This window comes from Hippocampus comes, unplaced genomic scaffold, assembly GCF_001891065.2.
Source record: "Hippocampus comes isolate QL1 unplaced genomic scaffold, H_comes_QL1_v1.1 scaffold177, whole genome shotgun sequence".
Classification (NCBI taxonomy): domain Eukaryota; kingdom Metazoa; phylum Chordata; class Actinopteri; order Syngnathiformes; family Syngnathidae; genus Hippocampus; species Hippocampus comes.
Genome location: NW_017806158.1, coordinates 1373173 through 1397353, shown reverse-complemented (window position 1 = coordinate 1397353; position 24181 = coordinate 1373173). Strand labels below are relative to the sequence as shown.

The 24181-nt window shown below is 42.1% G+C and overlaps 1 protein-coding gene and 1 long non-coding RNA gene across 7 annotated transcripts in view; one reads left to right on the top strand and one right to left on the bottom strand.

The window, feature by feature from the left end:
- Positions 1-325: 325 nt before the first annotated feature.
- Positions 326-2466, bottom strand: ptrh2 (peptidyl-tRNA hydrolase 2). Of its 4 annotated transcripts, none has more exons than XM_019895112.1 (2): positions 2366-2466; positions 326-982 (listed from the first exon to the last, which is right to left on the bottom strand). In XM_019895112.1, the coding sequence occupies exon 2, from the start codon at positions 973-975 to the stop codon at positions 439-441; it is 537 nt and encodes a 178-aa protein (XP_019750671.1). In that variant the 5' UTR covers positions 976-982; positions 2366-2466; the 3' UTR covers positions 326-438. The 4 variants fall into 4 exon arrangements, with proteins under 4 accessions (XP_019750671.1, XP_019750668.1, XP_019750670.1 ...); XM_019895109.1 differs by lacking the exon at positions 2366-2466 and adding an exon at positions 1368-2359; XM_019895111.1 differs by lacking the exon at positions 2366-2466 and adding an exon at positions 1844-2359.
- Positions 2467-9345: 6879 nt separating this feature from the next.
- Positions 9346-24181, top strand: part of LOC109531158 (uncharacterized) — a 43991-nt gene continuing 29155 nt past the window's right edge. Inside the window, exons 1-3 of one of the 3 annotated variants that reach the window (XR_002171125.1) lie at positions 9346-9656; positions 10708-10807; positions 21115-21288. This is a non-coding gene — a long non-coding RNA (uncharacterized LOC109531158). Of the gene's footprint in view, positions 9657-10435; positions 10455-10525; positions 10808-21114; positions 21289-24181 lie in introns of those variants that run through there. The other 2 variants (XR_002171126.1, XR_002171124.1) reach the window with 2 other exon arrangements.

Sequence of the window (24181 nt, the reverse complement as noted above, 5' to 3'; positions counted from 1 at the left end):
TCTGCTGTCATGGGTCTGTCTCAGTGATGGACTGAGGCTGCTGTTGTCTTCTTCTCTGATCAAAACAGTGTCCCCTAGCGGATACTCAATGAATTGCACCTTATTAAAAATATTTATTCTGTGTCTTTTATGCATTTTCTTCACTTTTAAATTATCCTGTGGGGCCTGATTGAACGGCCCGCGGACCGTATGTTTGACACCACTGCTTTACATTATCATCTCGCGGGCCGGATTAAAGTCCTTTGCGGGCCGGATCCGGCCCGCGGGCCGTACGTTTGACACCCCATGGTCTGGATGATTCCTAAAAATAATGCATCTTTGATCATCTATCTTTGCCACTGATATATTGTGACAGGAAATGTCATTGCATTTCCTTTGAATACCCATTCACAAGTTTTAGTAGAGGAAGCTGCATCCAGGACATTGATGTGAAGAGCTTTAGTAAAGCTTCAAATCTCCACTGACAGTGTCAATGAGCTCAGACGGACCAGGACCGATACCGAGCACCGTGCAGGAGCCGGGGGCAATTTGTGTCCTGCCTGCATCCTTGATCAGGCTGACGGGCAGCCTCATCTCCTTAGCGAGCCCCAGGAGTTGAACCAGGGTGTCCTCGTCTGGGGCCTTCACCACCACTTTGGGCTGGCCGCAGTACTCCCACATCTTGAGAAGCTCGGGGTTCCTGCGCTGCACCTGCTTGTAGGCCGCCACTGCCGCGTGGGCGCACTGGCTGGCCGCTTTCCCCTTGCCCATCTTGAGGTCGCTGCGGACCACTAGGGTCATCTTGAAATTCCCTCCTTCCCCCATCACCATGGCTTCATTCGATCCAGATGCCATAGAGCTGAGCAGACTTCGGGGTGATGGACCCAAGAAGGCGCGCAGCTGCCAACCTACGAGGAGCCCGCAGCCCAGTCCTACAGCGACACCCATCCCCATTGGACTTTTGAGCATGTCCAACGGACTCTTGAGGAAGTCCATGTTAAACCTGGGACACAAACAGCGAAACATTACATACCTTTTTACGGTTGCTAAAACTCACTTTTTTGATGGGTAGTGTATTCCTAACAGGGGGCACAATTAATTTCATCTGCCGACAATGGCTTTAAACATTAACATTTCAACAGAAGACTAAACTTTCAAAGAAGCAAAACGTTTTAGTAGGAAACGGGAGGATCTTGAATTGGAGATTTTGGAGGGATGGGTGTGTAATTTTCATTTGGAATGAGCAATATTTAACAACATTCATGCTGTTTTTGTTCTTCAATGAAATGATTGAATCCAAAACTTGGATCAAGTTGCAGCCATCCATCTAACCCAAGTTTCACATCCAAATTTACTATTAATGTACAAGACAATTTAACCCAACTTACAGTGGATTCCAGTTGATCATCTTGTTTCTTAATGGAATCTCACGCGGATGTTGTCAATGTAGAGAGCTTATTTAATTAAAAAAAAAAATCTCTTCGAGTCTTCGTAGGAACGCCCCCACCGCCAAGACAGACAGCAAAATAACTGCACCTGTTGAAACTCCCGAAAAGCCAATAATCCAGTATCTATTTATATCAGCAATTATCTTCTAAAATTGTCATATCTTGCTGTGCAGTCGGGTGTACTAATAGACAAGAGTGTACACCAAACTTGTCTTTTTAATCACATAATTTTGATGACGATAAAAGACGGTGATGGATAGCAGTATTCGAGGATTTGCAGCGATCAATTTTTACAGGGTTAGTAAATCATTGTTCACATATTTTACTCAGTCATTATATTACCGCATGGCACTGGGCGGAAACGGGACGGAATGTGCATTAGAAAAAAAGACGTCAGCATCATAAGCAAGTTTTACCTTGCCCATTACAAGGCATCTTGCCCCACCTGGTGTGAGTGTAGCATCTCGTCCCAGAGACCCAGCCAGCGACAAAAAAAAACTAATATGCGTCCAGACTTTTATAAGGTTTTAAATCAGCTCCGGTGTTAAGGGGATACGGAATTGAAAACAATGAAAGAGCTCGTTCGCTGTGAATTCCGGTCAAGTGAACGCAGCAGTTGAAGTGGTGGGTGTCATGGCTCAATCGGCAAAAATAACGTTTACAGTCGCTAATTCGCTCCGTTTTCCGTCCACTTTAATTCGGCAGTCATTAACTATCTTTTGCTGTCCGTCATTGTGCGTTCACGTGACGTAGCTTCAACGGGTCAATTTTGGTGCAGGACGGTCTAGTTGGAAAGCTAACGTTAGTGCCAACAAACACTTCGTCAGTCGCACATCAGTCTTTATGACAGTGGGGCTGACGCTCAATTCGCTCGTTTGGCTAAATGCAAAAACGCTTTGGTGAACATTTATTCACAGAAGGTTCGAAAAGTTACTCACTCAAACCTGCTCCACGTACCGAGCAGAAGCTGCTTCTTCTTCCGTCTTTTTGAATTGTACAAAAGTATGGTGGCGCCACCTCGTGTATTGGAGGTAGCAATCTTCTTCTTTGGTCTCAATCGTAGAAGAGTATTTTAACGCCACCTAGCATATTGGAGAGGTACTTACCTTTTCCAAAACGCAGTTTCCTTGGCAAGCCGTTTCAAATTTGGAGCATGTATCGGTTACATCCAGTTTAAAGTCCATGAACTAGCACGTGCTTTGTCCTCACTTGGAACTTTCTTGTGGATAGTCTTACGAATACTAAGACGATTCAGTTTACCAGTAGTAAGATCATATTATGAATAATGTATTGATCTATTACTAGTGCCGCTTTTTGAGCACTACTACACGTTTAAAACGCACTCGTAAACTGCATCACGAGCAAGATTTGTAGGCCCTTCTGGTATGTATCGAGAATGACGAGGATGCACTAATGTGTTGCCGTCTCGAGTGGGTTTTTTTACACGATATGTGCCACTTTAAGCTTACTAGAACGCAATTAAGCCATACTAGTATGGTGCTGCACGAGTAACATACTGGCCCCTCGTAGGCATATGTCACACATAAATTGCCTCCTTATCTCCACAAATGCTCAAAAGGCTTTACGGGAAGTCTTTGTAACAACATATAACTGAGTTGGTGTTGTCAATTGCGTGCGATGAGTAGTTTCATCCAGTTCTACAAGTAAACTACGAGTGTCTGTCTGCTTCTGTTATTTACTTATTTGTCTATTTTTGCCGGCACATTTTTAAATGACACATTTTTCCTCCTGTTGATTTGCTACCCAATTTCCTTGGATGTGTCTTGGATGGTCTTTGTGTGAAATGTGTTTTTATGTGAAACCCACCAAGATCTGACACGTCACAGAACTGCTCCAGGGCAAGTTATCTGCTTATTTATAGAGGTTTAATTAGACTGTCTCGTCTTGTGGTTTGTGCCAGCCTAATATGAACATTTTGTCTTGTTTAATGTCTTCTTGCAGGCGGCACCATTTCCATACCCCTCCCAAGGGAAAACGTGATTTTTTTTGAGGGGGTGTGTCTGTTTGTGCCATATCTCCACCATCGCCACACCCTGAACTCTTGAGACTCCCAATGCATCGTGAGCCTATTTTGCCACAGTGGCAGTTTATATAACTGTTGAAACCTACTCATTTATCTCACAACTGAATTATTGTGCCATGTCTTATTTTTATAATTCTTTAAGTGTCCCATGCTTGTCTTTTTGAACGATGTAAGCTTTCTGCCACCCATTAAACCTCTCATCCTGAGGTTTATGTGCTCTGGATTTTCTCTCTCTCTCTCTCTCTCTCTCTCTCTCTCTCCCTCCCTCAGCGAGTTACTCAACAGGTCTGAGTTGTTTTCGTCGAAAGCAGTTGCGCAATCAAGTGCTGGAGCCGCGCTATGTCTCACACACGCATGTTGACATGGATTTGTTTTCAATGCACAGACAGTGATGAACAGTTGAAACATTGGATGAAGCACATAAACTGGACTTGTTGACGTGTGCGTTTGGTGTGCACAAGTCCACTTGCGTGAAATGAATAACTTCTTTCTTGTCAACAGTTCGAGTGGTGGCATGTTTTAAATGCCAGGAGCCTGCTTCAAAGGCATGCCTTTGCAAGAACAAATGCGATTCTAATGTGTGCTTTTAGCCTACTCATGATAACACAAAATAAACAAATTCATCATGATTAAAACGAGCGGCAAAGTCATGAAAACTTTGTCCTGGTTCTCATACAATTGTAGAAACCATGCGTCACGGGTATTATTTTTATTTTTGAGCCTGCTATTCTACCGATAATGATTGCTGAATTCACACACCTGCTATAACTCATTGCAGCAGTGTTAGTGCTCAGGCAGTGTTGTTTACATTATTCCAATGTCAGGTTGCCGCTTTTTAAAGACAAAGTCAAGTCAAAGATTGTCTCAATATGTTCTGTGCGCACCTATTCGTCAAAACATTATATTCTAATGTTGCGTTTGTAGAATATGAATCAGCAAAATCCCCTCGTTTTATTCATCTTGGCACTTGTTCGACTGCAAGTGACGTCACAGTACCGAAGGGCTCCGCTCGCGTACGTCACATGATCGAACCCGGAAGCCGTGATTGGTCGTTACCTTTTGGTTTTGAACCGGGAGGACGTAAATGTATTCAGTAATTAAATTATTCGACTCAACTCCTGCCAGCCTGCTTTTTGGGTCCTCTACCATCTCAAACATGACACATGCACATATTTCTCCATAAATTGCCAATCCCTAGTCTCTGTAATACTGTACCTGATTCCAATTATTGTTTGCAAGTGGGAATAATGCGCAGTACGAGTTGATTTTCCAAGGACAACTCGAAATGTTCAAGATAACCTCAACATGATCACTGTCAACCAAAATAGCAGCTTCTCAAAAAACTTCATGAAAGCAAAATGGGCCCCTGGTACACTGCTTTTAAAAACGAAGCACAAGTTACATGAGACACCAGCGGTCTGCTTCTGAAGCCCGCCAGATAGAAGAAACACGAGCAGGCGATCTGGATCTGAAAGGACTGAACTCCTAAATGTGTACATGACTGACACTTCCACCAGATGGTGAGCTGGATAGCTTCACTGTCAAGAGTCCCCCACCTTGCTGCCCACTGACATGTTCCTGAGCGACCTGTTATGGGCAGCCCTGTACACACGCACACACACGTGCTTTTCCAGAGGAAGTGAACTTGTTACAAGCACTCAATGCAACTGCTTTTCTTTGACTTTAGTTTTTACCGACAATTTACAACAGCGGTTAGTCAAGCAGTTTGAGGAAGAGAGAGAGAGAGAGAGAGAGAGAGAGAAAGAGAGAGGGATGGAGAAAACAATGGATGGAGAAAGCAAATCAGCGGTATTGGATTTAATTTCCTTTATGTGTGAGGTTCTACCAAGCAACATGTTCAAGCCAGGAAGCTTCACTGAAACTGAGTTCAGCTACAAAAACCTGAGTTGGACCCTTCCACTCCTAGCATGTTATTACAGTCCCAACTCTAAGGTTAGCTTGTCATCAGCCACAAAGTTAATCAACTATTCAACTGCTTTGAGAAAGTAAAATGGGGTCTATTGGGGAGCAAAGACAGTGAAGCAGCTATCCACAGACAAGCTCAAATTATTAGTCAGCTCAGTGGTTCTTAAAGTTTTTGCATCGAGTAGCAATTACCACTTCCAAAACTGGATTTCACTTAACAACAAAACAAAACAAAACAAATCCGTGGCAACATTTTGTGTGTGTGTGTGTGTGTGTGTGTGTGTGTGTGTGTGTGTGTGTGTGTGTGTGTGTGTGTGTGAATTTTTCATGTCAATACAGATTTTTGGGGTCATGCTACTCTATGCATCTGGACCTTTGCATTGATCATGTTTGATAATTCATGTTGTTCTTGTTGCCCCTATCTATGGGGTTATATTACACCCAAGCTAAATTCTGATTATTTTTGCCCATATATGACATTTATCTGATTTTTTTTCATGTACTGTGAACACCACAATTTCCAATTTTTCCGTATCTGAACTGGGCGTCTTCTGTATGTGGAGATAAATTGGATATGTATACAACGCATCTGTAAGATGAAAGCTCATCCGTACACATCCAACCCATATGTCCTCAAAATATCAAGGTAATAGGTTGTTTTGAGTTAGTTGTTGTGATTCCATTTGACTTTAATTTAATCCAACTTGAAACATGAATCAAGTGGACATCTGCGGCGATAGTAGTAATTCAGCCACACAGACGGTACATCTATTACACACGGCAATAACGTGATGTCATCTTCAGTAGGCGTCTCCATTTAATGACATCGAAGAGTGTTACCTGATATCCTCAAAATATTTCTACCTCCTCCCGCCTCGCTACTCTGGCGATATGAACTCGCTGAATTCCGTAAACATTGTACCACGTGATGCAAACCTTTGATTTGAAAGACATTTTGAGATTCATCAACAAATAATGGAGGAATTCTCATTTAACAGGCTGAATTTTAAAAAATGAGTCGGCAGTGATTGGTATTATTTGGAAATGTTAAGGCAATGAGTTCACTGAGTATTTTTGAAAAGTGTATTTATCCAGGATTTACATGTACTTAGCGAGCGGAGTTAAACGAGTCGCAGAATAAGAGTCCACTTACCCACTGTACACAGTGCACTTCAATGAAAGCTGATACTGTAGTTTACACTTTATTCATTTTATCGCAGATCCATCGTGGTGGTATGTCAAGGGAAAAATGTTAAAGACGCTATCATTGTCCAAATTACCGTCCGATTTGAAAACTGCGACAGATTAATTTGAGCATGAAACAAAGGAAGATTTTAACCCTTTCAGAGACAGTGGTTACTATAGTGGACAGCTTATCATGTTATCAAGTTACAGGTTCTCATTATTGGTGGATGAAAGGGTTCATACTGACTGACAAAAGTGTTCGTGTTGTTTGCCTTTCACAAGCGCATACACGGCAGAAATAACCCCCCCAAAAAAACTCATGCCCGTTACAGAGAGACAAGAGGTGACCTTGGCGATCTTGGTGCTGTCAACTCGCAAGACCTTCTTTCTCATTGTTTAGTCTTCCTCATGAAATATTTAATTCTGCACAGAAGAGGAATCTGACGACACTCTTATCATTTTCCTGTCATTACCCTTCATCTTGCATGCTGATAAGACTTGAATTTTTCCATCCCAAACAGGTGCTGTTGGAGGTTAGCAGACTAAGAAGAAAATCTGTGGGGTGCACAACAAGTACCGTATTTTCCGCATTATGAGGCGCTTCGGAGTATAAGGCACACCTTCAATGAATGGCCTATTTTTAAAACTGTTTTCATATATAGGGCGCACCACATTATAGGGCGCATAGAATAGAAGCCACAATAGTGGCTGCGGTTGCATTATGCACCCACTTGATGGAGCTATTCTAAGGGGAATACAACACAATACAATTCAGCTTTTATACAGAGCAGTGATTCTCAACCTGGTTTTGATCGAACCCTAGGAGTTCGGTGAATCGGTCTCAGGGGTTCGACGGAGCCTCTGCCAGAGAGGTTAAGACACACTCAACTCAACATGTCAATTAGTTATGACACGCCCGCTTGGCCATCACTGGCTGCAGATGATCACATGACATTGCTTGTCCAATCAGTGCTGTGGGAAATTTAGTTCGCTCAGTGCTCAAATGTTCTGTAAAAAACTTATACTTATATCTTGAAATTGTATTTGCCTTTGTTTCGTTTTTAATAAATGTTTTTTTTATGTCTTGAATTTGTAAAAAGTCATATTTTTGTTTTTCACGAATAAAGGGTTCGATGAATGTGCAGATGAACTTGTTGGATTCGGTCCCTCTGACAAGGTTAAGAACCATTGACATAGAGCTTTTACAACCGCTGCAGCTGGAACAAAGCTCTTTACAGAACATTTAAAATACTACGTCCAAGAAATCAGAATATTGATCCATATATAAGGTGCATCGGATTATAAGGCGCACTGTCGGCTTTTGAGAAAATGGAATGCTTTTAGGTGCGCCTTATAGTGCGGAAAATACGCGTATTGTACAACACAGCGGGGCCTCCGGGAAGGTCAGTGCATGCGCGTGCTCGGGGAGGCCTCTAAGTGTGTGATGACAACGTGTTTATTTTGCAAACGACAAGAGGATGCGGTGAGCCACAAGAGCTACGAGCAGCGAGCTCTCGAAAGGAGGACCTGCTCTTCGACAACATTGAAAAGCACATGGCTCCACGCGTGGTTCTCACGGATATGTGAGCTCATGTTACGGGTTATTCAAGTGCATTCAAGGCATACGTTGTCATTCAGGTATACAATTTCTATAAAACACGTGTGCAAGCTGAAGGTTACATGCTGTTCTGATTTGAGGCTCCAAAGTTGTTTTGCTTCACATGTGATTTAGGACAATGGTTGGGAGACAAAGTCACTCTTTGTCGTGTTGTTTTTGAGAAATCGCCTTTCAATACATAATGACGAATTCCAGTGTTGATATTCGCTGATCACAATGTTGGAGATTAACCCTTTCAGGGACCGCGGTCACTACAGTGGTCAGTTTATCATGTTATCAGGTTATAGGGTGCATGAAAGGCTCAATTTTTCTGATATGCTTTCTGTGCTAAGAAAAAAAAAATCTTTATGGTCAAGCTATAGACGAGAAAAAATGATGAAGTGTTTTTTCTATGAAATTTTGCATCCAAGTGTTCATGTTTTTTTGTTCAAAATTCTCAGATTCCGTGCCATGCAATTTAACATCCGCATTTATCACTTTCATGCACCCTATAACCTGATAACATGAGAAGCTGTCCACTGTAGTAACCGCTGTCCCTGAAAGGGTTAAAAAAAATTTCGAGACTTGATGAAAGAGGTAAACGTGACGTGTCGGAAACTCACATAATGGCACAAAGTGGGGAAGCACCTGAGCTATCGACGTGCATGACAAGGGTTTAAAAAAAAATCAGACGGTCTACTCGGTAAACACTTTCTCAGCTGCTGCTTGTATGTTGCGTATTGTATTGTACCCGTGAGGGAAAACACGCTATCCACACTCAGGTCCGTTAGCGCTACGATTGACCTATTTGTTAAAACATCTGCCTGATTGCTAACGATAATCTTGCTAATGAAGCATTTGGACCAAAACTACGATATCATTTTGGCATTCACTACAAAACCTTGAACTGTTTTTTTCTTGAATCGTACTCATGTATTGAGACGCATATAGTCTTATTGGACGACGTATGTACTGTAATATATTTCTGATTTTCCCTTGCTTTGTGCTGCCAGTTTAACAGTGTCAATCTGTCATGATTCTGTTTTTGTTTGGATTACGTTTTTTGTTTTTTATTTTCTCGTGCGTTTTTGTCTTCCTCCTTTGGTTGTGTCCACTTGTTGTCATCCGGGTCCTTTGTGTCAACCAATCAGCTCGCTCAACTCTTTTTGTCTTGTCTCGTCCAGGTGTTCCTCGTTGTCACATCAATTAGCTTGAATTCAGTTTCCTGAGCTCTGTCAGTCTTGTTGTGTTACTGCGATGTTTTGTTTCTATTGCAGTCGTGTTTTGTTTCCCGTAGTGGTTGGTGTTTTAGTTCCTGGTGTTTTGTTGTTACTTTGAATTTTGATCTTTTCAAGGCTTTGTTAATGCGCTCCCATTTCGTTTTTCCAGTGTTTTGTTCATACATTTTGTTCAGTCCACCCTGCTTATCCTGCCTGCCTGCTCTACCACCACGCTACATGACCGTATCAATGTTCAGGTGAGAGTGTTTACACTTGACCACCTGAGCCACAATAACAGGGTAAGTCAATATTCAAATTTTTTTTTAACTTTTTAAATAAAGTTAAATACACGTGAGTGTGATTACATCCTTTAGTGTGCACATTTTCAGTTGTCTCACTTGGTTGTGGACATTCAAATGAATAAGCACTGACCAGGTCAAAACTGAGTTTAGGGTACAGTGAAGTTAAGCTTGGCTGTGTTTTGCTTTTACGAGCCAAATAAAATTATTGGAAACGTTTAAACGACAGCGTCAAAGAAAACCTTCCCGCTGGCCTCGACCACTTTTTCCTGTTGTTCCTGCCACAAGCTGTTGCACTTTGCAACCTGCCGCTGTGTTACCCCCCTCCTTCCCTTGACACGGACTCAAGTATTGTGCAATGGCCTCCTGGTGACTACACGCTTATTGTTGGCATGCCACTTCCCAGTAGCCGGCCACCAGAGAGAACCTGGACACGTTGTTATTTTTGTTTTGCTGGGTTTCCTGGGAAGTTGAGATCCTCCTGTCAGAGCCCATATCCACTCCGTCACCTTCCGATAATCTCATGCAAGTACCTCTTCCATGGGGGAAGGAGGCAATGGAATCGCAATGATCAGGTTCCATGAGAGGGATGAGGCAAGGAGAGATCTTTGCTTGTGTTCAAATGACTTCATGGGATGTGAAATATAATCTGCACGCAGACAGAATAATGGAGCTGTTCTTGTGTCAGTGTGCTGAACACTTTTACCCTACGGCCCTGTCCTCTCAACTCAACAACAACAACCGCTGTCTCCTTAGGTCTCTCGCTCCCTCTCTCCCTCCCTTTTCTCCACCACTCACTTGCCCTCTCCCACCCTTTCAAGTGCCGTTTCGGTACACTTTCACTCTTCTACCTTCTCTCACTCCTCCGGTTCTGTCTCTGTCCCTCCCTTTCTCTCTGCTGTACCCCCCCCCCCACCCCACCCTTCGTCTTGTCTTCCTTGTTTTGCTCACACTGTGATAGCGTGTCCCTGCCATGTGTTTGACTATTGCCTCTCTCTGGCCTCCGCAGTGTGCGCTCAACTTGGAGAGGAAGGCGCCGTCGGGTTGGCCTCGACATCCCCTTCTTTTGGGGGGGGGGATGTTTGCACGACCTGACTCCAGCTCCCTTGGTAAGGCAAACGTTTTTCTTGACTCTCCGCAGCAAGTTGTGCACTGCTTGTGTGATGTTGTTCACTTGCCTCTGCGTGTCAGTGGGTGATGTTGCCGCTGTGACGCAGCTCTTTAAAAAAAAAAAAAAAAAAAAGAGGTCCCGATGGTGCTGTTGGTAAAAGCTTTTGAGGGCGCACGGGAGCGTGTTGGCACGGCTTCGTGCGTTTGAGAGTGGGGGCACACATGGTGGCTGCACTGTTTTGACAGGCCGTCCTAGAACAATCGCACTCGCTGACCCCTCCGAATGAATGCGCACGAGGATAAAATGACTCTCGCGCCCGACCCCCCCCCGCACGCTCGTCACTCACTCACTCACTCACTCACTCACTCACCCTCCTTTCTGTGTGTTCATTCCCCTTTTACTCTGTCAATCTCCTGAGAATATTTTTGCTCTTTAGAACCAAGGAGGTCTGCACTGTTGATTCGATCGAATTGAGCAAAGACATCTGCTTGTGTTTGGTGCTCTGGCTCCATCTGTCATCAAAACTGTCAGGCGCACGTCCCCTTGTCCGTTGGACCTGAACTGAAACCACAACGTGCACCGCCCGCATTTTGCTGCTTTAAAAGCCCAACTAATTCCCTCCCACATGCAATGAGTTCAGCCTTGCTCACTTTTTGAGAGCTATTTTTAAGCCGGATGTCGCCATCTAGCGGGTGTCGTTTTGCTACTGCAGGTTTTGGTGTCATTGGGTTCATGATGAAACTCTGTGCTCCTTGCTCGGGCCGCTCTCATGCATTTTTTATGAATTGGGTTGTTTTTAAAGGAACCGTTTTGTTTTTGTTTGATCCACCAACTGATCAAGTTTATCTGGATATTTTATTGCGTTTTATTTTACCTCAACGTTTAATACATATTTGCTTGATATTGATTTTACACTTTGATATATGTAGGCTATTTATAGATGCTAAAAGTGAATGTTTGTACAGATTAAATGGGTTCAATTTACGAAAATTATCTATGGTTTCTGTGATTTGATTAGGCCATTTTCAAAGCAAATGTGGGTGGATTACAGATTTTTTTGATAGTTAAGAATTTTGTCAATTGAGTGTGATTAAAAAAACTTGCACTATTTGGATGCAGCTAGCTAAATATACAGCATCAGTTTGAGGTCGACAGATCTATGAAGAACAGACAAGCTATGAAAAGCTGAGTTACATTCATGCCTTTCAAGCAGCCTATTTTGGGAACTTTTAGAGATCGTTGTATTCCATTCGAAATATATACAATGTATACCGTTGTGGTTTTTTTTTAAAGAATCTTCTTCATAGTACGATGTGAAAAGGTTTCAAATCCTACCTGTTCTGGATGATTTTCAGTATACAGTAATGTACTAGTCATTGTGTGGCGTTTGAGTGGTATTTTCCGAAGTTATCAGTAGGGGGTGCCAGAGATCTTTCAATGGGTGTTGAGAAAACAACAAAAGGGGGTGCAATCACCATGGCAACTTGATTCTATACAGCTAAAAACACACGCCTTTCTGCAACCTGTTCTTATTCGAGCGCCCCCAGTGGGGTATGGCTTTAAAGTTTTATGTTTTGGGGGAAAAATTCTTGGATCCAATTGTGGCTCAAAATTCTTCATTGACAACACAATAATAGTTACAATTACATAATCGTTACAATAATAATAATAATTATTATCCCATTTTATACATTTTCACAACTTAACTACTGTACTGTAGCACATTAGGTTGTGCATGATTGGGAGTGTTTAATCAATGTAAAGCTGCCTGTGCCCTTTTTTTTTAAATTTACAGGTACGTTGTTGTCTCGCGATGTTCGCCATCTGCTCGCATTGTTTGCATGTTATTCTATCTCATTGCACTTTGTGAAATGGCACCTTGAAATTTCTCATACAAGTTGTCAAACATACTTCATGTTTGGACCCCCCCCCCCCAAAAAAAAATTCCTGTTGGATGGAAGAAGTCTAATTTTATGGTGGCTCTTATAAAGCCTGACATTTAGAAAGCTGAATTTGTCACATCTCTAACCCCATAAATCTGACTGTCTTGAAATTAAATATACGTGGCCATCTTAATGCACTCTTTTGCCACATTGGTTGACTTGCCACAAATGCTGGTTGAAGGTTGCTGGCTAATCACACACCCATCACCAATTTACTACACATTTTTTTTGTTCAAGTACTGACATTTCTCCGGTAGAGGGAGTTGCAAATCCCGAATAACCGAAGTGAAGAGTATGGTGGCACTTCTCTTGTTCCTTGACTTGGGAAGATTGGAGCTCTTTTTTTTTTTTGTGGGTCTGTGCATCCTGCTGAGACTGCGGGAGATCATTGTAGACGGGCAGAACTGGTCCTTGAAAAAAGATAAAAACCATGCCGCTCATGCGTAGCGAGAGAAAAAGCACCCTTCTTGGCACTACATCAAGTGTATTTTAACCTGTTGTTCCCAGGGAGGACGTTAGTGGGTGGTGGATGCTAAATTCACAGACCGTGAAAGACAATAAAATACAGCATGAGCATTAACGCGATCTTGTTTCACTTGAGGGGGGCACAGAGGTGGGAATCAGTATGCTCACTTTCTACAAAGTACGTGAACATTGTTCTGGACATGTCAGTTTTAGTTATTTTGAACATTACACTTGAGTGATTGTTATTTCGCTGTTTAACGATTTTTTTAAATCCCTTTTAGAAGTTTATTGGTCAGTCTACTTGTCACGGGATTAACAATGAACAATTCAAAGAGTGAGCAGAATGACGGTAGTTGTGACGTGAATTTGTTAGGATTGAAAAGACATACGTTGATGCATGCAATTTAAAGTTTGCTTTTTGGGGGGGGGGCTGAAGGAGTTTTTTTTTTCAGTGAAAGTTCATCTAATTCCCTTTTAAGGATAAAAAAATAATTCTGTTGGCTCGCAGGAAATAAGTAGGAATGTCACGAGTCATTGAAACATTTAAACTCGATAAAATCTGTATCAATGTAAAAAATAAGATCACTATCAAATTTTTGATCACAAAAGGTTTGGTCACGGTAACAGACAAATCTATTGTATAGTGTCTATTTTTTTTTTTTCATGTTTAGTTCAGGCACTGACAGAACAAAGAGCAGATAAAAATGGAGTAAAAAAGTCCAAATGATTACGGCAGCTCATTTTCAAATTTGTTTTTGTAAAGTTACAAAAAGTGACTGTAACAAGGACCAAATGCAGATGCCAAAATCAAAACATATTTTGGTTCTAAAATGACTCATTCATTTTGTTAAAAAAAAAAAAAAAAGATTTAAAAAAAAATAATCTCATAGAAATTGGGAGCTAAAAATCGAAAATCAAATTGGGGCTTGAGTGAATGGTTACCTCTCCAGGAATAGCTACCTAAATAACCAACTTAATTTTTACACAACTGTAACTTTCACCAAATAGGCTTGCTAACTTATAAATTGCATAGTTTGTCAATTTTTCCACATCTCACTCCTAAATGTAGGCTTTAATTCTTGGGAATTAGAGGTAGCACACCTCTCATTTACATCACTTTAAGCTGTACAAAAAGTCTGAATTTTTTCTTAACCAAAAAAACAAAAAAAAAACAACCCAGAATGTGGCTCAGCATTCTCAATTCACCTGACCGGTGTGTGCCGTCCATTGTAAAATTCCATAAACAAACACCTACTTGAAATGTCGCAGTTTTGTTTGAAACGTGACTCATGCTCACGCTGCACCGATCTGGAGTAAATTTTCCACTTGCCTTTTTTTTTTTTTTGGTGTCACTTGACACGTATGATTGACGCAATTGCTTCCCAACTCAGAGCCCCGAGTTGCTCTACAGTAAAACAAGCATCCATTTTGGAATTACAATTGAATTGAATTGCGGTGATGTGCCATTGTTGCCGTCTTGAGTATTTATCATGACGCTAAATCTGTCGGAGAGTTTACGCACTGATGCTTGGGTGATTTCTACATTGGGATGAGAATGACATACCCAGCCACAAATATTTCTGCTCTCCTGGAAAAAAAAGAGACCAAAAGACAAGCACAACTGCTATCGTTCTTTTTTTGAACTATTTTCCATCTTCATCCTGTTAGACAGGAATCTGCCCAAAATTTTTGTGACTTACGCATCTCCGCCAGGATTTTATCCACAAATACCAAAGGGATTTGTCAATGGGGAGCGCTCTCCGTGTACTGTATGTAATGCACATATTAATGAATTGGATTAATGGCTTCTCAAATGGAACATCTTAGCCATCCCAGGCATGTGTCTGACTCGCCATCTATTCCACCAATCCTGGCGCGCACACACACACACACACACACACACACACACACACACACACACACACAAGAGAGAGCGAACTGCAGATAGGAAGCAAATTGTAGGCAACACTACAAAAAAAAAGTTTACCCAAGCTTATGTTTCCTTTTTTTTTTAAGGTACACAAGATGGTTGCTGGCTTAATCGATATTTGGTTAAAAGACGCCACTGGCAAAGGCTTCAAGCTTTTGCCCGTTGTTCCCTACTGTCTTTGGAAGTCTTGATTGGAGTGAACTATGGTCATCTGTTTATGGCTCTTTTTTCTTTTTTTTTTAAATGAAATAAACTAAATTAATTACATTGTTGATAATTGTATTATTTAATGAGTGGCTGGGTGCCACATGTAGCGCCCGCATGGGAAAGATTGTTGATGCAACCCAACTGGATTTCTAGAGCACTTTTAAAACCGGTGTACGAAGTGCTGCACATGGAGCAAAATTAATTCATACAACAAGACAGTAGAAAGCCCCAAAACGGTAAAACAAAAAAAATCAAGTCTCATGTTGAGTCAGAAGCCAAAGAATACAAATTAGTTTTAACAAGAGTTGTAAAGATGGGCAGATAGGGGGCTTGCTTAACGTTCAGCAGGAGGTCATTCCCAAGAGAGGGACCATCAACGGAAAAGGCTCGATCCCCTCTGGACCTCCGCTTTGTTCTCGATACCTCTAATAGTGTCTGGTCCGCAGACCTGAGGCAGGTGTGTAGGGGCGGAGGAGCTCAGAGGAGTCAGGTGGGACGAGGCCATTTCAAGATATGAAAACAAATAATCTCAACTCAACTCAAATGTATTTATAGAGCACTTTCAAACAGCCATCGCTGCACACAAAGTGCTGTACATGGAGCAACTAACATATACAACAGTAAAGCAATAAATCAGTAACAAAGATGGTAGACAGCACCAAACAGTAAAACTAAGATCAAATCTGAGTCATGCTGAGTCAAACTCTAAAGAATACAAGTGAGTTTTGAGGTGGGTTTTAAAGATGGGCAGCGAGGAGTACATAAAATAGAAAAATAGGATCTTTAAAAAAAGAATTCTGCTAGGTTCATTTTCAGTGGCCTGATTGTTTAAAAAAAAAGTCCTTCCAGCATGCAGCAATGCCTACAAATGTTTTTTCTTTCTTTAAATTTTTTTTTTTTTAGTTTTAATATTAACCCTTTCATGCACCAATAATGACAGCCCGTAACCTGATACAGTAACATAAGCCGCAGGTGTCAAACTCAAGGCCCGGGGGCCAGATCCGGCCCGCCAGATCATTTTATGTGGCCCGTGAAAGCAAATCATGTCAACTTGCTAAAATCTGTACCAAATTGTCATGTGTCATAAATAACATTGAGATTTTGCAATAATATTGTTCCCCAGTTTACACTCACTTGAACAAGCTATTATAATTAACTTGACTGATTTCAAAAGTCGTAATCTATTAATTTATGTTCAATAATTTTGTGGTTCCACTGTCATAACGGCCCTCCGAGGGAAGACATAACTCCAAATTGGCCCGCGACTAAAATGAATTTGACACCCCTGACATAAGCTGTCCACCGTAGTAACCGCTGTCCCTGAAAGGGTTAAAAAAATGTTTTTCGAGACTTGGTGAAAGAGGTAAATGTGACGTGTCGGAAACTCCCATAATGGCACAAAGTGGGGAAGCACCTGAGCTTTTGACGTGCAAGGCGGACTTTTACAACGGACACAATTGACAAGAATTATAAAGTCTGGAAATGAAAATCAATGGGCAACACAACGAATGAATATCTTGATAGGTATTAAAAACAATGTCTTTATGAAAGAGGTACTTTTTGGTCAATCTTTAGAAAATAAATCTTTGCTTTACTTTGTTTATATTTTGTATCCAGATGACATAATGCACATGGATATCAATTCTATAACTGCATTGTTGTATCAACTAATTGTCCCTTTTTTTTTTTTTTTTTTTTTTTTTAATAAGAATAACAATAAGAATAACAATCCTGAAATTTGGCCGTGACGGTCATGCGCAAACCATTGCCATTTTCTTCCAGCCTCGTTTTTTCTGTGATGACAAATGAATCACACGGCGGACAAAGCGCACGATAGGGTGAGATGAGAGTTGCTCCTCTCAGCGGCGTCTGTTGGCCAACGAGCTTTCCCATCTTCGCTCGCTGGGCACGTTGACACACCATTTATTTTAAGTCCAGCTCACTTTGTACTTCAGCAGCAGCCAAATTTTAGAAGGAACAATTCAATCCAAAGGATTATTTTATTTTTTTTTGCTTTTGAAGCATGACCTCACATTTCAACACATTGGAAGTGGCGGGGCTCTTACAGAATATGTTTTGCCATACTTCCAATAGTGTTTACGTAACACCCGATGTTCTTTCACAAAAATGAACTGAAAGTCCGCCAGGTCAAAGCGCGCAAAGTATGTTTTGAGTTGGTTTTAGTCCATGACATGAAACAAAACTAAATCCAATCCAAATATTATGGAAAATGTCACTGAAAACCCAGATCAGGGGTCGTGGGTCAGCGCGGTGTCGAGTGCGATAGTTGTTACAGCTTCTGTCAGCGCATTAGCTCTGTCGGCAAAATGGCGTGGGTTGGAAGATGGGAGGAATGGTAGGCCTCGTTGTGTTGTAGGAAGAGCCACTCTCGACCCTTGGCGATGATTGGGGTGAGCGCAAGTGGGCGGTAGCGAGCTAAGTTATCTCAAAATTAAAAAGATGCACTTTTGTCCTTTGCAAATATTTGCCATACGCATTCTTCTACATCACAGGTGTCAAACTCAAGGCCTGGGGGCCAGATCTGGCCCGCCACATTAATTTAAGTGGCCTGCAAAAGCAAATCAAACTTCCATGATGCTTGCTAAAATCTCTACCAAAATGTAAAATTCTCATATGTAATAAATAAGCGACATATTGTAAGTGTTTTCTTGTTACCAAACCGCTCATTACAGTAACTTAAACAACAGTTGAATAAACCGTTATTATTGACCTTTTAATAAGGTTTCAGTCATAACGGCCCTCCAGAGGAAACGGTAACTAAAATGCTGCCCACTACAAAAGCGAGTTTGACACCCCTGTTCTAAATTCAGGATGGAAAGTGCAAAATTAATGACCCAGTGGGGGCATCGCAAAATGATTTCCTCCGCTAGTGGGATAGAAAAAATAAGCCTCCCAGCTTTGTTTTGTATCCAGTGAATTTTAATTAATTAATTAATTAATTAATTAATTAGATCTTCAACAATGTTGGAGACGGTGTTGGAGTTGTGTTGTTTTTAAAAACCGTGCCAAATAGCTCTGCCATGAAGGTCTTCTTCTTTGAAGTGGGGAAGGATGGTTCTTGTCCCTCTACAGATGGCCTTGTCCGCGCTCGACCTTGCATGAACAAAAATGCGATATGTCAAAGCCATAAATTCCTCCAGAGTCTGTGTATTCAATTTTAATGATCACTATGGCAATTCCAATCACCCACTTGATTGACACTGCCTTCTCAGCTCCGTTGTGAATTAGTGAGAGGAGGCCTATTTGTGGTCTCCGTGTGTGTGTGTGTGTGTGTGTGTGTGTGTGTGTGTGTGTGTGTTTTAAACTGCATTCACAAGATTTGCAAAGCTGTCTCTTTGGTGTGACGTCGGCGATACCTAGCCACTGCATCATAAAATGTTTTTAATCTGTTTTGAAGGAGAACCAATGTCATCTTGGGAAAAGGTCCTGTCTGATTATTTTGTGCGACAGATACCCCCCAAAATGTATTTTGTTGGGTTTCCACAAACAGGAGACGCCATTTTTGGTGCGTCAGCGCGGGATATACATGTGATCCAAAACATTTCTATATCCGCACTGCTTCATGAAGCTTTTTGAATCACATAGGAAGAGGCATCCCCCCCCCCACCCCCCACACACACACACACACAGACAGACGCTTCACTCCCGTTAACGAAAAATTCCATGGGGCATCTGTACTGTATAAGGGGGCATCCCCGCCTAACAGATGGCGGTTATATCTCGACATTGTTTCAAAATCTTCTGCTGCGCACCCCCACCCCCTCCAAAGGAGTTTTTAGTCATGGCGGACAGTTTCTTTACTTTGCCCGTGAGTTTCTTAACACATTTGTAAAGTCATAAATTGGACCTTAAAATGATTTCAGTTTTTTTATTAAACACATGTATGTGTTAGTCTTTTTTTTTTTTGTGATTCCAGGAAGGCGTCGGTGTCATCAAAAGGGGGTTCACTGTCCCTGTCTAAAGACATTGCTCACAACCCATTCCCCCCACACACACACACACACACACACAAACTTGTTAAGTCTTGTCCTGCCTCGCCTAATCTAAGTCCGGCACTTCTCTCTCTCCACCCAAGTTTAGCCAGATTGCTTTTGGTGCTCCGTTACGTAATACCAAACTGCCCGAGTGCGTCACAAGCACCCTTTTCTCCACATGCATGTATGTGTGCATGAGCTTAAACAAACGGAGCACGCAGCGTTACACTGGCCCCCTTTGTGGCCCGTTCAACTGTTAGTAACCTGTTTAATTATATCTGTCAATCAAGCAAGTCCGTTCAAGTGGGTGTACAGTGTGTGTACCGAAGACTTGCGCAACCACATGGCTTTTTCTTTCTAATTAAGTGCCTGATCAGTTTAATGTTCCTGCGTGATGCTGTCGTCCGTTTCGTTATCGTATCACTAGCGCTGTGCCAAGTTGCACGAAGCTTATTTGTTCTTTTCTGACAACCAGATATCATGCTTTGTATGCACTCTGGACAAACAAGTAACACACATTTTGACCTTTTACCAAATTTGGGATATATATTTTTTTAATGGTGCACGTGTGAAATTAATTATGATTATCCATACTAGTAATCCCATTCTACCAGTTACTCAAACAATGTGGCCCCTTTTTTTCATGAAGAAATAGCATTATAAATGTGTTTATATGTTTTAAATATATTTTAAAATGAATGCCAATTAAAAAAAAAAACACCTCAAGCGAGTCGCGCCGTTACAAATGGCGCGTTGAAAAGGAATCTCCTTGTGGTTCTTTGACGTAAATGGAAAATGTGTGTGAGCAGCGGTAGAATAAGTTGTTTGAGTTTTTCAGATCGGGATCACAAAGCTGGCGACTCCAAAAAAAAAATAAAATTGGCGGAAGAAATCCATCCGGCTCCTCTCGTCCTTCCTTTCCGAGGTTTTCTCACACACCACCGTAATTGCAAGATTAAAATACAAAGAGCCGTCAATATGATACTGTAGATAATGTAACGATTAAGCAATTATACATTGTTGGGTTCTCATTTAAAAAAAAAAAAAATCATGATGCCTCACGGAGCGGCAGGCTTGATGAATCCGTCTATTATTGAAATTGTAAAAACCGTTTACCCCATTCATGCACCCTGTAACCTGATAACATGATAAGCTGTCCACTGGAGTAACCGCTGTCCCTCAAAGGGTTAAGGATGAACATTTGACACATTTTTTTCCTGATGGACTTGGGGGGGGGGGGGATTGATTTCTATTTAAAAATCTTTTTCATGTAATGGAAAAAAAATCTACAAATAAAAATAGATGAATATTGTAAAATGCTTGCGAACAATTCATCAGAGCCTATTTGATATTTAGTTCATTTTGTGGATGCGGTTTGTTTCCTATTCATCCTCTGTTAATTTCTTTTGTTTTTCTGCATTTTATGACCCATCTTGATTATTAATTTCACCCTTACAGTAGTCTTTGTTTGCCAACCGACCCCTTTTACAAGGGCTTGTTTCCACCAAGCTGCGTGTCATGTCACGGTAGTTCGTCTGAGGCTATGAAACTGTCTTTTTCTATTCTGTCTTTGTGGTTTGGTTGCCTTTTTGTTAATTTATTCAAACGGGGGCTTATTCTTCATCATTTAGCTCACTGTTGCTGGGAGTCTGATCGAGAGAGGGTCTTTCTCTGACTCAAAACTATTTCCAGTCATGGATTCACTCCTGTCATGGTTTTTTTCTTTTTTCAACCACTTTCCCTTCTTCTCTGTCTCACTACACAGCCTCGGAGAGATTGCGGCCTGTGTGCTTTGGATTCTCCCAAGTTGCTCCTGCCAAGCAAGTCTGAAGTCTGAAGCATGAGGCTAAGAGGAAGAGAAGGATAGTAGCAATCATGGGAACACCTACTGTATCTCTGTGTGATCTCATCCAACGTCAGTCTGGAAGCGTTTATGTGGGTGAGTACCTCCTTGCCAGTTAGTTTTGTTCCAAAAAAAAAATGGCTCTGTGATCACTGATGTTATCGCAGGACCGCATTAACCTTACGTGAGAACGTTTTAGTTTTCGAATGGGAGCGTCATTAGGGCAACTCACAAACAAGAATAATGTTGTTTCTCAGCTAAAATGTCATTTGTGCCCTGGTGTGAGGAAGCAAACACCCGTAGCAATATTTTAAACACTGAGTTAGTTATATTGTATTCACAAATTGATATAAGTTGCGCTTTTTCGCACTGAAGGAAAATATTTAAATTCACCCACAGAGACTGATGATTATTTCCACAACTGGTGGCTTGAGATTGAAATGAAACAAATTTGCATTCAAACTGCGCGTGCAAGTACAGTGACTTTTTTTTTTTTAAACAAGTTAGCAAGGAAAACCCCACTAGGTGCTAAGAGTTTCCCCGAAGCAGTCCTGGTGGTTTCACACCTGGAACCAATGTTGCAGCTGCCGCGCGTGCATCCACAGTCTGCAGTCAACTTAATGAGCAGCCAATGAACAGTCTGCCAGTGAATTATACTGTCAATCATTTTCAGACTAAAACTTGATGTCCAACATGCTGGATGGAGGAAATGTCCACCTCTTGCTACTTCGTGTCTCCTGATCAATGCGAAGGGCTACCAGTTTGACGCAGATTTCTGAAATAATGAATTTGCTCGATTTACCTTTAATTGTGTCATTATTAATAATTATTGGTATTCATCTGTGTGAAGATGCTGATCATGTTCATGAATTAACAAGGCAGGAAACATGAATGTCAAGAGTCAAAAGTTTTAATGTAAGGCATACATCATCATCATTATTATTATTATCCGTCCATCCATCCATCCATTTTCTGACCCACTTATCCTCACGAGGGTCGCAGGGTGGGGTGGGGGGGTTCTGGAGCTTATCCCAGCTGTCTCCAGGCGGTAGGCGTGGGACACCCTGAACATTTGCCAGCCAATCACAGATCACACACAGAGACGAACAACCATCCGCGCTCACACTCACACCGAGGGACAATTTCGAGTGTTCAGTCAGCCTGCCATGCATGTTTTGGGAATGTGGGAGGAAACCGGAGTACCCGGAGAAAACCCACCCAGGCATGGGGAGAACATGCAAACTCCACACAGGGAGACCGGCGCTGGAATCGAACCCACAACCTGTGGGTGTGTGAGGTCGACGCGCTAACCAGTCGACCGCCGGGCTATTAGTCATTTGGTATTTTCTGTTCTTGCTAATCTGTTGTGAACCAGTAACATTTGATTGTCTCGCAAATCATTCTTGTTGTACATTTACGAGTAACGTAACCCCCTTCCATCCAGACGCTTGTAAAAACCAAAACCAAAGGATCGTCATCATATGAAAGCATTTTCATTCAGGTTTTGTTTCAACAAAGATGAGCCCCTTGAGTCAGGTCCAATATATCGAGATCTCGTTTCCCGTGTGCATACAACACTGACTCCGTACCTGAAAGCCAGCACGGCAGTGATTTCGTCATTATCGTACGTAATAAAATCCATCGCGTTATCGCCCCGCTCGAGCTGATGTTGCCCACGCCGCCCGATCAAAGACTTCTGGTGTTCGGTCCGCTTTGTAGAGTGATAGACACCTGTGGTACAAACAACAATGTCAACTCCCCTACCCTCTTGGATGGGTCGTTGGAGAGGCTGTCCCGTCCTCACTACTTCAGCTTCCTTTTCCCCCTATTTTTTTTTTTTATTTTATTTTTTTTTGGGGTCCATGACTGCAGCTCTCATCGGTGGCCCACTTCAAACGTCACTGCCTCGCAGATGGACATATTTCGCGGCACCCCACACAAACGCGTGCAGAGGCAGAAGCTGTTGAATAGAGCAGCTGCCGGGTCCCTTTTGTAAAGAAAACAAATGGCTGATTTCATCAAAGACCGGTTTCAATAAGAGAAAAAGGGTGTCGAGATTAGTTAAAAAAAAAAAAAAGCCATGTTCCGGGTAGGAAGACCAACTGAAAAAAGTGATTGTTTGGGCTTGTTGTCGCTGCCATGGTTGCTCGCTAACCTCAAGTTACCCAGCTACATGCAAATGATTTTATTGTGATGAGTGCACTGAATTCTTTTGGTGGGGGAAACGTAAGCGTGGAGCCACAAGCTCTTTTGCTCACGTCTGTCTGCGTCTGTAATGATGTCAGGGAAGTGTTGAGATTTAAATGGATCCGAAAGAACATCTGTCATTGGAACATTCATTTTATATGCTGGTTTCTCCTCTCATCCCCGTTTTACAGCTCCACCCCCGTGCCTGTAAACATCAAAGTAATGAGCTGTAAGCAGCCCATAAAGCCCACTGCATTTCTTGGCAGCTTTTTTTTTTTTTTTCATTGTGCTAATTGTGGCCCTTGCCCCTCACCACCTCACCTTCTCAGCCTCGACTTCCCTCCTCCTCGCGGTCCTCATGTCTTGGCGCTGTAAACCCACCAAGTTCTGAGGATTTATTCCCTTCAAATCGCTTCCTCTTTGTCCCCTTCATCCTAAGCCTCCCCTAAACCACACGGGCTCCATCGTTTTTATAGCTCCGAGCGCCTTTTGACGGTCACATATCAGGATCTCGGTGCCGTCACACGCGACTGGTTTTGTGGAGCACTTCTTAAACTTGAACTTTTGACCTATAAAAGCAAAGATGCTACATCCCGCGCGTGCGGAGCGGATTGAACGCGGCGTTTGGAGGTGACATTTGGCTGTTCAACGAGCTTGACGTTGATGCACGCCGCACTCATTAACACCTGCGGAATGATCGCTCCTCGCGAGTCCATTCTGTTTATTTCTATTGTGCGTCGTCATCTCACAATTCTGTCTTTTGGAAACGTGATGACTCATTTTGACACCACCGGGGGGGGGG

Bases quoted from the DNA above. Each gene is read 5' to 3' on its own strand.
- ptrh2 (XM_019895109.1), bottom strand. From the start codon at position 1,387: ATGATCAACTGGAATCCACT. The intron at 983-1,367 runs GTAAGTTGGGTT...TTTGTGTCCCAG, and splicing joins ATGATCAACTGGAATCCACT to GTTTAACATGGACTTCCTCA.